The 14055-nt window shown below is 38.7% G+C and overlaps 1 protein-coding gene across 2 annotated transcripts in view; it reads left to right on the top strand.

Annotated features, from left to right (window-relative positions):
* Positions 1-626: 626 nt before the first annotated feature.
* The window catches only part of LOC124034140 (golgin subfamily A member 7-like), a 39605-nt gene continuing 26176 nt past the window's right edge, over positions 627-14055 (top strand). The window contains exons 1-2 of one of the 2 annotated variants that reach the window (XM_046346908.1): positions 627-740; positions 12690-12815. In XM_046346908.1, coding sequence (XP_046202864.1) covers positions 732-740; positions 12690-12815 — 135 coding nt within the window. In that variant the 5' untranslated portion in view covers positions 627-731. Of the gene's footprint in view, positions 741-2225; positions 2332-12689; positions 12816-14055 lie in introns of those variants that run through there. The other variant, XM_046346907.1, reaches the window with a different exon arrangement.

Below are 14055 nucleotides of genomic sequence, written 5' to 3'. Positions count from 1 at the left end.
TTTTACTTGCTAATGACTAGAATGAGTCCTCAATTTTCTCATCATAGACTAAAAACCCCATGCTCCTAATCTCTCAAATTAGATTGTGTCTATTAGATTAGAGTTGAGAGACATCTCTATTTGGTTATACAGACAAATAGCACAGCGTTTTTTTACTGTCTACATTCGTTTTTTAACATTTTTTGTTTTACAGACGTCTACTGGGCAGTGCCAATATGGGCGACCGATGGCTTCAAACCCTCTCAATGACCAAGAATGAGCATCAAGATCAGGGTTTAGGCCTATATACAACGTTGGTTTGAGAGTAGCTCTGGTGTAGGGCGTAGTTCGCGATGCCATGGACCAGAGCTAGTTGGAAAAGTAGTTGTACCCCCTAGCTCGATTGTCCATTGTTTGTAATCTATGTATGCTTGTGTTCCCTCATGTGCTTTATGTATTGATTTGTTGTTAATAAAAATAAAAATAAAAAAAATTACAAAAAAATTGTTGGAAAAGTAGAAAATTAACTCAACATCTGTTTCATTTATCCAATAATGGGCACTGTATATATAAGATTAATAAACTCTATCTATAAGTGTGATAGCAAATTATATATTTTTTGTTCGTTATTCCTACAGAGTGCATTGCAGTTTGCTGCTACGGAACCTCGTGAATTGGACAACTTGTATCCGGACACATTAGTTGCTGTACTCAGTTTAGAGCTAGCGGAAGGTAAACAGAGAGCTGTCAACATGGCTGAGGTAAGGGATTTTGTGATCAGTTTTAATCGTAAATACCCCCTAGCAGTTTGTAACAATACACTTTCGTCATATAGTTACACATTTGCTAATTCAAATGGATATCGTCTTTACCCCTGACTAACTGTTAACTAGCTTGTTAGCTAACTCGGCTAAGTTAGTAGTTAACGTTAGCTAGCAAGCCTGTCGATAATAGCTAACATTATACAGCTAAAGAATGGTGGCTTGTTTGTCTTTGATATGATTAAACTTAGCATTGTAATTGTATTAAATTATATTAGCCAACTCGTGTTTGGTGTTATTTTTCTAACGAATGTGTGAAGCAGATTGAGAAACGTCGTTTTGCTTCTGAGTTAACGTTAGCTAGATAATGCCATTGCTAGTGCTTCTTTACAGTGGAACTGACAGCGTTTAACTACTTTGTACAAACCAATTGTATAAGATGTTTAAAAAATAGGTTATATTTGACAAAATTTCATGACGTACAGTAAGGCATTGTTGGCAGAATAGCAGAATAGATTGATGCAATTCAATGGATGATTCACGTAATTCACCAATTCATTTCTTGGTAGTCCAAAAAATATTGCTATCAGGTTTTAAATCACAGCTGGCCTGTTACATTGTTTGCTGCCTACACCCATTCGGGATGCACTGTTTCAATAAAAAATGTACTCAATATTTTTAGTAACAAAAACGGTCCAATGTCACTAAGGCTAGTAATGGCAATACAATCAAACTAGCAAGAGCAATGATCACAAGTCAGTCATAACGTGGCTAATAGTCTAGCACATGTGTCAAACACAAGGCCAACCGGCCGAATAGGACCCTTAAGCGACACACAACCTGCTACAAATCACCGTGTAAAGGAGAAACGTGTAGACCTATCACATTTACATTTAAGTCATTTAGCAGACGCTCTTATCCAGAGCGATTTGAGCGGTAGCCTAGGCTGGCTATTTAACTACAATACATTTTGAGTGCACAATACAGCAAAGATGCATTCAACCGCACAGGTGAACATATTTTAAGTGTAAGTGTTACAATAACCTATAGCTCGTTTTTTATTTTTGTATTTAAAGTTATTAAATCCTTTTTGATTAGGGTCGCAGCATAGTATGCACATTGCAAGCAAAGCAGCAAGCGAAGGCTGGACAAATATTTTGTTTTAATATGTTAAGGACTTGCAGTCCTTCTGTAGCTCAGTTGGTAGAGCATGGCGCTTGTAACGCCAGGGTAGTGGGTTCGATTCCCGGGACCACCCATACGTAGAATGTATGCACACATGACTGTAAGTCGCTTTGGATAAAAGCGTCTGCTAAATGGCATTTATTATTATTATATTATTATAAAATGCTATACACAGCTTCTTATGTACATAAGTGGACATTATAAATGGACATATTTTTTCTACTAAAACAATGGCCAGTTTAGGTTGCATGTTTAAAAAACAACAAGTAGGCTATATATGGCCAGTGTGCTGATTGAGTTTGACACTTCTGAGCTAGCGTGTCTACTCATGTGGCTAGTTATTTATTTAGCAAGTTAGAAACACGTTAGCTAGCTATCAGCTGGGAGCATGTCATTGGAGGAGTGGGTGAGTGACTGACCCTTTCCCCTCGTCGTTTTTTGGTGGCTACAGCTAGAGATGCAGGTGTCGTTTGGTTAGCTAGCAAGACATGTGAATTTAATTGCTTTGCTAGCTAGCTATGCTGAACTTGAACAACTGTTATCCACAGTTAGCATGTCTCTTAGTTGTAAAGCAAATGTATTTGTCATTTATCAAATGAGCGGACAGGCAGGCAATTTCCTATTCAGTTGTGAAAACGTGCGTTGGAGCAGGCTACTATTCGTTTATCATTGCAATTTTGACGGCCAACTGAAAAAGTTTGAAAGGGTTTATCTAATGTTCCCTTGTTCGATTTTTAGCTCATCTTGCTCTTGCTAGAATGAGTTGTTGATCTTGTTGTTGATGTGCGTAGGCAACTGAGGGGTAGAGAGCCTTGTTCACGGTTGTTTGATCAATAGGACTGTGAAGTTCCCAAATCCAAGAGGACTCTCGTGGTATATACATATTTGCAGAAATCCATTCAGGTGTATTTTGTGGCTTTTGACGAATGAGTTCTAGTTATTTAAAGTCACACTATTGCTACTGCCTGTGAACACACAGTCCAGTTCAATGTGAATGATGGCAGGGCCGTGTGGCAAATGGTATACTTGCATATAAACCTACTTTAGCTCTGATTGGGTATGGCTCACCGGTCTGCATAGACTTCAACCCTTGACAAGACGGATGGTTTTTATTACGTTTTATTTACTGCAGTGTCTATTAATTGTCCAAATGCACTGCCGCTTTCCCACTGTGTATTGCTATAGAATTTTCACAAATGCCTTACTATACGTTATTCTGAAACATTCTATGAAAATGTGAAAATGACCATATCTAAGTACTCGCTTGTCAGATAATGTAACAAAAATACCAAATAATTAATATTCTTCCTGGGGGTATATATGAACAGATTTAATAAAAATGTATTGTTGCTAAAACATTGTCAGTTCCACTTTTAAATCAGATCCAACAATAACACATTCCCTCATTCCAGTCTTTTTTATCTGGAAGTTGAATAAGTTTCCCCCTCATAACTATTATAACTAATGGCTAATATTATAACTCTTAATGTAATATAACTAACGCTATTCACTTATTACAATGCAATGGCAGTAATTTATTGGCCCACGTGTAGATGGTTGTAGGGTAGACAAGTCAGCATATGAGAGTAAAAATGTAATTGTGGATTTGATTGTGTTCACTTACGTTAGCTTAGCTATCAAAACTCTAAGAAGGAGTTATTAAATGTCCCTTATCTGTCTGTGTACTTCACAATAACACTATTCAGATAGCTATGCTAGCTAATTAGTTACGTATTTCATGAGAGTGAGACTGTTTTCAGAATGCAATGTTGAAAAAAACAAAAAAGAAACATCTAAGCTATTGGTGTTGGTCATTTAAAATGTTAGGAGAGAGAGAGAGCACGAGAGAGAGAGGGATGGACCGACCGACCGACCGACCATGGGACTATTAGCCAATAGGTGTAACTATTTACATTTTTAGTCATTTAGCAGACGATCTTATCCAGAGCGACTTGCAGTAGTGAGTGCATACATTCTTTTACTCTTCTCTGGCATGTTATGTGAATAGATTTTTCCTTCAGACAAAAATAACCCTGAAATGGCTATAGCTCCTATACTCTCCCACCAATTAGAACATCATTGCTTAGATAAATTCCGATAACCTAGCTAGATAAACATGTCAGATTAGAGTTGATGATATCTTTTAGTGTTGTCTGGGAAGCAGCCAGAGACCACTGTTAAAACAGCTTGGCGTAATGATGGATTATGCATCTAATAGCTGTAAAATATTAAACATGGTGACCAAGTTTTTTAAAATTAGTTTAGTCATTTTTTGTTGGAGTGTGACAGGTACAACATTCATACCAATTCATATATTCAGTTCATATAACATGCTCCTGTGTGCTGCCACTCAAAAGAAAAATAAAAGTAAAAAAGAATACAGAGAAATTATCATATTGATCACAGGATTTGTGATAATAAACTTGGTGTGTAAAGAAAAATAAACAAAAAGGGCCTCCACCCCCAGCTCCCCCCAGAAACCATGTTTTTCACCCCTTCCCCCCCACCTAGCAAAACAGGTTGGTTGTCTTGTCACTCCCTACTCCCCCATATATATCTGCCCCCCCCACTTAGATTCCACATCCAAGGTTGCTTGCCAACCCCCCCAGTGACTGCAGAAAACCCAACCCATACCACCCCTTCCCCGTGGGCCTGAATGCAAAGAAAGTACAAAATATATAAATGGATATGCATACTTTTTCTTTCCACTGTTTATATGTATGTATGTGAACCCTTTGGAATGACCTGGTTTTCTTCATAAATTTGTCATCAAATTTGATCTGATCTTCATCTAAGTCACAACAATAGACAAACATAGTGTGCTTAAACTAATAACACACAAATTGTTGTATTTTTCTAGTCTATATTGAATAAATCAATTAAACATCCACAGTGAAGGTTGGAAAAAGTATGTGAACCCCTAGGCTAATGACTTTTACAAAAGCTAATTGGAGTCGAATCAATGAGACGAGATTGGAAATGTTGGCTAGAGCTGCTTTGCCCTATAAAAAACACTCACAAAATGTGAGTTTGCTATTCACAAGAAGCATTGCCTGATGTGAACCATGCCTTGAACAAAACATATGTCAGAATGTATGACCTAAGATTAAGAATTGTTGACTTGCATAAAGCTGTAAAAGTTTACAAAAGTATCTCTAAAAGCCTTGATGTTCATCAGTCCACGGTAAGACAAATTGTCTATAAATGGACAAAGTTCAGCACTGTTGCTACTCTCCCTAGGAGTGGCCATCTTGCAAAGAGTACTGCAAGAGCACAGAGCAGAATGCTCAATGAGGTTAAGAATCCTAGAGTGTCAGCTAAAGATTTACAGAAATCTCTGGAACATGCTAACATCTCTGTTGACGAGTCTACGATACGTGAAACAATAAACAAGAATGGTGTTCATGGGAGAACACCACGGAAGAAGCCCCTGCTGTCCAAGAAAAACATTGCAGCACGTCTGAAGTGCAAAAGTGCACCTGGATGTTCCGCAGCGCTACTGGCAAAATATCCCGTGGACAGATTAAACTACAGTTGAGTTGTTTGGAAATAACACACAACACTATGTGTGGAGAGAAAGGCATAGCACACCAACATCAAAACCTCATCCCAACTGTAAAGTATGGTGGAGGGAGCATCATGGTTTGGAGCTGCCTCAGGGCCTGGACAGCTTTCTATCATCGTCGGAAAAATGAATTCCAAAGTTCATCAAGACATTTTTCAGGGGAATATTAGGCTATCTGACCTCCAATTGAAGCTCAACAGAAGTTTGGTGATGCAACAGGACAACGACACAAAACACAGAAGTAAATCAACAACAGAATGGCTTCAACAAAAGAATATACGCCTTCTGGAGTGGCCCAGTCAGTCCTGACCTCAACCCAATTTGAGATGCTGTGGAATGACCTTGAGAGAGCAGTTCACACCAGACATCTCAAAAATATTGCTGAACTGAAACGGTTTTGTAAATATGAATGGTCCAAAATTCAGTCAGCCAGTTATTAAATCCAAGGGTTCACATACTTTTCCCACCCTGCACTGTGACTGTTTACACAGGGTGTTCAATAAAAACATGAAAACGTATAATTGTTTGTGTTATTAGTTTAAGCAGACTGTGTTTGTCTATTGTTGTGACCTAGATGAAGATCAGATAACATTTTATGATCAATTTATGCAGAAATCCAGGTAATTCCAAAGGGTTCACAAACTTTTTCTTGCCACTGTACATACATACATGCATGCATGTATACAGTTCCAGTCAAATGTTTGGACACACCTACACATTACAGGGGTTTTATTTTATTTTTACTAGACATCATCAAAACTATGAAATAACACATATGGAATCATATCGTAACAAAAAAAGTGTTAAACAAATTAAAATATTTTACTTTTGAGATCATTCAAAGTAGCCACCCTTTGGCTTGTTAAAGTTAATTTGTGGAATTTCTTTACTTTGAGCCAATTCATTTGAGCCAATCAGTTGTGTTGTGATGACATGGTAAGGGTGGTATACAGAAGATAGCCCTAAGGCACAACTGTTAATTGACATGCATTCCAGGTGACTACCTCATGAAGCTGGCTGAGAGAATGCCAAGAGTGTACAAAGCTGTCAAGGCAAAGGGTGGCTATTGGAATAATCTCAAATATAAAGTATATTTAGATTTGTTTAACACTTGTTTTGGTTACTACATGAGTCCATATGTTATTTCATAGTTTTGACGTCTTCACTATTATTCTACAATGTAGAAAATAGTAAAAATTAAGAAAAACCCTTGAATGAGTAGGTGTTCTAAAAGTTTTGACCAGCAGTCTGATATATACAGTGGGGCAAAAAAGTATTAAGTCAGCCACCAAATGTGCAAGTTCTCCCACTTAAAAAGATGAGAGAGGCCTGTAATTTTCATCATAGGTACACTTCAACCATGACTGACAAAATGAGAGAAAAAAAATCCAGAAAATCACATTGTAGGATTTTTAATGAATTTATTTGCAAATTATGGTGGAAAATAAGTATTTGTTCACCTACAAACAAGCAAGATTTCTGGCTCTCACAGACCTCTAAGAGACTTACAGACTTACTTCTTCTTTAAGAGGCTCCTCTGTCCTCCACTCGTTAACTGTATTAATGGCACCTGTTTGAACTTGTTATCAGTATAAAAGACACCTGTCCACAACCTCAAACAGTCACACTCAACTCCACTATGGCCAAGACCAAAGAGCTGTCAAAGGACACCAGAAACAAAATTGTAGACCTGCACCAGGCTGGGAAGACTGAACCTGCAATAGGTAAGCAGCTTGGTTTGAAGAAATCAACTGTGGGAGCAATTATTAGGAAATGGAAGACATACAAGACCACCACTGATAATCTCCCTCGATCTGGGGCTCCATGCAAGATCTCAACCCGTGGGGTCAAAATGATCACAAGAACGGTGAGCAAAAATCCCAGAACCACACAGGGGGACCTAGTGAATGACCTGCAGAGAGTTGGGACCAAAGTAACAAAGCCGGTAGGTAACACACTACGCCATCAGGGACTCAAATCCTGCAGTGCCGGACGTGTCCCCCTGCTTAATACAGTACATGTCCAGGCCCGTCTGAAGTTTGCTAGAGAGCATTTGGATGATCCAGAAGAAGATTGGGAGAATGTCATATGGTCAGATGAAACCAAAATATACATTTTTGGTAAAAACTCAACTCGTCGTGTTTGGAGGACAAAGAATGCTGAGTTCCATCCAAAGAACACCATACCTACTGTGAAGCATGGGGGTGGAAACATCATGCTTTGGGGCTGTTTTCTGCAAAGGGACCACGATGACTGATCCGTGTAATGGAAAGAATGAATGGGGCCATGTATCGTGAGTTTGAGTGAAAACCTCCTTCCATCAGCAAGGGCATTGAAGATGAAACGTGGCTGGGTCTTTCAGCATGACAATGATCCCAAACACACCGCCCGGGCAATGAAGGAGTGGCTTCGTAAGAAGCATTACAAGGTCCTGGAGTGGCCTAGCCAGTCTCCAGATCTCAACCCCATAGAAAATCTTTGGAGGGAGTTGAAAGTCCGTGTTGCCCAGAAACAGCCCCAAAACATCACTGCTCTAGAGGAGATCTGCATGGAGGAATGGGCCAAAATACCAGCAACAGTGTGTGAAAACCTTGTGAAGACTTACAGAAAACGTTTGACTTCTTGTCATTGCCAACAAAGGGTATATAACAAAGTATTGAGCGAAACTTTTGTTATTGACCAAATACTTATTTTCCACCATAATTTGCAAATAAATGTATAAAAAATCCTACAATGTGATTTTCTGGATTTTTTTTCTCTCTCATTTTGTCAGTCATAGTTGATGTGTACATATGATGACAATTACAGGCCTCTCACCTTTTTAAGTGGGAGAACTTCCACAATTGGTGGCTGACTAAATACTTTTTTGCCCCACTGTATGTATATGTATATATATATACATACACACACACACACACACATATGTGTGTGTTTGTGTTTGGCTTTGTCTGAGATTATTCTTTACACAGTAAGTGTATTTGTCTAGGCCTCAATTGTTCCTTGACTTACTCCATTCATTATCGTTGTCGTTAATTCTGTTATGACTTCTAATAGTTACTGTATCCACTGGCGAATTGGGAGAGAGTGAACCAACATTTTTTTTTGCGGCAGTGCTGCCTGATAGCAGTAATCACCTCTGATTGAGGAAGCTGTCAGCGTTAAGTAATATTGTAGATGCAAAGCATTAAATATTTACATTCATACTCCTTAACATTTATTATGTAACTTTGTCCTAGCAGCATTTACCTGCAGGGCGCTCACACATCATATGAAGTATGTAATTTTGAGGACATTTCATCAGTACAAAACAAAGTTGTAGTGAGTGTAGGGCAATTCCACGTTAACAAATTGTCGCTCATACTCAGGTTTTTTACTTTAAAAGTATGCCAAACAAAACCATTGATTACAAAGTTAAACCATACAACCATATGCACAAGGACTACTTTTAACAAGTTCCACTGACAATTTCACAAAAACACATTCTAAGAACAATGCAGATATCAAGTTTGGTAACTAAATGACTGTAAATAACTCCCTCAGTTTGTTATGTGATCACATATTCCAAAAACGGTTAATTTATTAAATATTCAAATTATTTATATATTCAAATTAATTACTTAATTAATACTCATAATTAAGATTGAAAGATGTCTGCAGAAAGAATGGGGTGTCAGCTATTATATGACACCTTGAGTTTGAAACCTCTATTTTGTTTAATGGAACTACAGTAAATGAAGTGGATCAACACCTGGTAACAGAATGATGGTAACATCATGGGTCCCTGATCTGTACTATAGAGAAATGCATAATTATGAATGTCATTCTCTTCATAGTGATATATCCTGAATAGGTAGAAGAATGTAATATCCTCCTTTGCATGTTTGGTTGTTATTCCACACAATGGCTATTATTCTAATGAGCACTGCCCCAAACAAGACCAAATTTGATGGGACTGGACCAAATCTGTACCAATAATAGATGTCAGTATTTCACAAGTTTGGACATCACAGCAGAGTATAAGTTCAGTACAGTAAAATGCAGTGGAGTACAATACAATACAATAAATGATACTTTATTCTACTCTGTACAGCATAGTGTTGCACGGTATACCGAAACTTCTGTACTTTTTCGATACTAGAACCTAAAAAACAGTTCGGTACTTCTGTCAAATGTGTCTCACGTCATCTACTGATTGAAATAGGATCAAGTTTGTCTATCAGCGCAGCCGATGTCGCCTTGTAGCGCGAGACCACCGTGCTTGCTCCACTTACCTATTGCTAGCTCTAGCCTGTCCTGAGGAACCACTTCACTCACTGGGAGTCTGGGCTGCATCACACTTGAATAATGCAAAACAGCATATAGAAATGTTGCAACTGTTCATAACTGTTCACAAGACAATGTCCATTACAGGCTAGACCACTTTACAATGCAAGAAGATACCGGTTGCTTCCAGCTTTGTAGGCTAACTTTCCTTGCTAGCTTACAGCTGAAGCTAACATCAATTCAATACTCTAGTACTTTGTTAACACAAAATATTGCTCATTTCAAAATATTGCTGATTTCAAAGCTGATCGTCACCATAAACTTTATTTATTCACTTCTTCTTCCCACCTCATGTCTCTCCCAGTCAAGATCCTCTTTGCTCAATCCTCAAACAGAGAGAAATAGTAATGACGACTTTTTGTAGGCAATGACTGTGCTATGGTTCGTTGGTCAAAGCCTATAGGAAAATGAATGCCGTTTTTGCATGCACACACTCCTATTAAATATGCATTCACCATATATGCATTCATTGTGAATAGACCTAGGCTACATTTTGATTTACCCAGTTTATCAATAGACTAGAGATTTACCTTTTTAAATAAATTATTACCATTATGATATGTAGTTAGGTTGATAAAAAGCCTAAGTCAAATTGATTGTATGATTTGTACAATTGATTCATTCATGCATACATTCATAAATAAAAAAATGTCTAACAGAGTTATATTGAACTCAAAAGATCTGTCTGGATCAAGTGCCATTCTGTGAATTTAGCTAATACGCCTTATTTTTTTCCACGGTACTACATTTTGGTATTGAGTATCGTGATACTAAATATGGTATCGGTATCGAAGTCAAAATTCTGATACTGTGTCAACGCTAGTACTGTATTGTACTGACCTCTACTCAACTTTTCTTTACTGAACTGTGCTGTCCAAAGGTGTGAAACAGATGTTTATGGTTGGTTCAGATTTGGATTGGCCAAATTTCAACAACTTTTCAACGTCCGTGGACATCCGGCTTCAGTCGGTGCTCAGTGGGTGAGAGGGCTGTTACAGTAAATGGAAAGAGCGGGGACTCATGGAGAGGTGACATTAACTGGAGAGAAGAGAGACTGGGTGAGAGAGAGGGAGGGGTTGTGCAGACTGTTTTTATACTCCTGCTTTAACCACATCTTGATTGAAAGAGAAAGCAAACCGTTATGAGCTGAACATGACAGTATACAAGTGGAAGGGAGGACAGTAGCAGGTGACCCAACGGTGAATTGTCACTACTATGAATTCCCATTGTTGCCGATTCAGTTTCAGTCAAGTTGCAGTCATTCTGTTGCATCTTTTTGGGGGGTGGGGGTCATTCTGTTAGCGATTTGGTAACAGAATGATGTGTTTCAACCACTTAACAATCTGGTTTATGATTTATTATCAGTAAAAACCCTATTACTAATTGGTAGGCTACCTTAGTACTTCTGTGAACTTTCATTATCCTCCTCAAGATATGTGGGTTTTTGGTAACAGAATGACAAGACATTAGGCCATATTTCTTGAACTTACAGAAGGAACTTTTTTTCTGCAAAACAAAATAAAAATGTTGGCATGGTCTTTACTTCAACACACTATTGTGTCTTGATGTATTGCTAATACCTTTTAAAGCCCCTTTTCTGCTAGCCATTTGTTTTAAGCCCTATTTTTCATCTGTTTGAATAGAAATCAAAGCAGTTGCCATTTCTAATATTTAGGATGGAAAATGCTTGAGAAATATTTATATGCCTCTATCTAAAAAAATATGGACTTTTAGCTTTCATTTGACACAATCTGACGCGTTCCTATGAACTTCACATGTTACTGGTCAAGTTTTTAAAACTTTTTATTTTTTTACATAGAAATGCCTTTATGCTACAGTAGTCTGAGACACTACTGAAGCTACAGTGTGGTTTATGAAGGACCTCACAAAGTATATCATTTTAGCACGGCACACTGTAGGCTAATCATTATTCAGGCTTTGTCCCAAATGGCACCCCATTCCCTATGTAGTGCACTACTTTCTATCATGATCCATTGGGCTCTGGTCAAAAGCAGGCACTATAAAGGGAATAGGGTGCCAGTTGGAATGCAAGCCATCCCTCCCACTCCGCTGGGGGTCATTTAGGTTGATGGTCTCCCAGTCTGGTTGTGGTTTCCATTATGAAACATGTTAAAGTTATGAATGATTAACGTTAGCCGTCCTAATTCATTGCCTTCTTGTTGGATCAGATAATAGGGTGGTGTTCGATGTCATTTGTTTCCTTATACTGGGTGTTTAAGCATTGCCAAGTCTAATTTGTGATTAATAGGTTACACGTTTTGTTTTCAACAGTCCTCCATTTGTCAGCATTCATTATCTATCAGTATTCCTGTCTAATATAAAACAAGCTGCAGGGCAGCCATAGAGTCCACTCCCTACTGCAATCTGTTTTTCAGTAAAATGGCAGCCATTTTATATGATTTACAAATCAATCAAATTGTATTTGTCACATGAGTTAAAAAGTAAGGGGGAGGGGAAAGGTAAATAGTAACACAATAATAAAATAACAGTAATGAGGCTATATACAAGGAGTACTGGTACCAAGTCAATATGCAGGGGTACAAGGTAATTGAGGTAATATGGACATGTAGGTAGGGGTAAAAGTGACAGAATAGGGCTCTCGGTTAAACAAATGAATTATGCTTGTTGATATGGTAGTTTGTTCTAGCTACTTCATGCCAACAGATGTTGAATAGATTTGGCTAATAGGCAAAATATTTTTTTGTTGTCGTAGAAATTCAAATTGTCTGGTGTGCACATCTTGGCTATGTCATCTATGTATGCGATCTAGGCCTAAACATTAATACATTTTTTGTTAAATCCTCATTGAGCTCTTCAACTAGCCTAAAGCCCATTTTCCCTCTCCTTCCTTCCAGACTCACAGCTTGCAGGATATGAGGCAGCAGGCGGCTATCGCTGCCAAAGTGTTCATCCAGAGAGACTACACCAATGGCACTGTCTGCCAGTTTCAGACCAAGTTCCCTTCTGAACTGGAGACCAGGGTACGCTAAAGCACTCTGATAACACTGATCTGAGCATATATGCGTAGTGTCTCAGAGTAGGAGTGCAGATTTAGGATCTGTTTGTCCTTTTTTAGATAACAATGAATAAGATTGCATGGATAGGCAGGACCTGATCCTAAATCAGCACTCTCCCTTATCCGCAAAGCCTTCTTGCGAGATCTATTTGATAGATCAGACCGACATCAGGGCTCTACAGTGTGACAATTTTACTCGCATATGCACCAAAATAATTTGTTGTACTGATCTAATTTGCTGTGCTGATCTTGCACCAGTGCGCCTAGAAAAAGTAAGGATTTTATCTTCAATACCTCATTGTGCTCCAAATGTATTTGTGTGCGCCTACATTTTTCAATATAGGCGCATACGTGCACCTTGTAAAAACGGTCAGCGTAGAGCCCTGGAAATATAACATGATTCTTTCCCGTGTCCAGCTCCTGCAGATATACCGTGCATTTGGAAGGTATTCAGACCTCCTTGACTTTTTCTACATTTTGTTACATTACAGCCTTATTCTAAAATGTATTAAATTGTTTTTTTCCTCATCAATCTACACACAATACCCCATAATGACAAAGCAAATGTATTAAAAATAAAAAACTGCTATCACATTTACATAAGTATTGTCAGCAGCAATTACAGCCTCGAGTATTCTCTGGTATGACGCTACAAGGTTGGATGGGGAGAGTCACTGTAAAGATATTTTAGGTCTCTCCAGAGATGTTCATGTCCGGGCTTTGGCTCGGCCACTCAAGGACTTGTCCCAAAGCCACTCCTGCGTTGTCTTGGCTGTGTGCTTAGGGTCGTTGTCCTGTTGGAAAGTGAACCTTCCCCCTAGTCTGAGGTCCTTGTCTTGGCTGTGTGCTTAGGGTCGTTGTCCTGTTGGATAGTGAACCTTCCCCCTAGTCTGAGGTCCTGAGCGCTTTGGAGCAGGTTTTCATCAAGGATCTCGCTGTACTTTGCTCTGTTCATCTTTCCCTCAATTCTGACTAGTCTCCCAATCCCTGCCGCTGAAAAACATCTCCACAGCATGATGCTGCCACCACCATGCTTCACTGTAGGGATGGTGCCAGGTTTCCTCCAGAAGTGACACTTGGCATTCACGCCAAGGAATTCAATATTGTTTTCATCAGACCAGAGAATCTTGTTTCTCAAGGTCTGAGATTCCTTTAGGTGCTTTTTGGCAAGCTCCAAGCTGGCTATCATGTGCCTTTTACTGAAG

This window comes from Oncorhynchus gorbuscha, linkage group LG04 (genome assembly GCF_021184085.1).
Source record: "Oncorhynchus gorbuscha isolate QuinsamMale2020 ecotype Even-year linkage group LG04, OgorEven_v1.0, whole genome shotgun sequence".
NCBI classification, from domain to species: Eukaryota; Metazoa; Chordata; class Actinopteri; order Salmoniformes; family Salmonidae; genus Oncorhynchus; species Oncorhynchus gorbuscha.
This window is presented reverse-complemented; position numbering and strand designations above follow the sequence as displayed.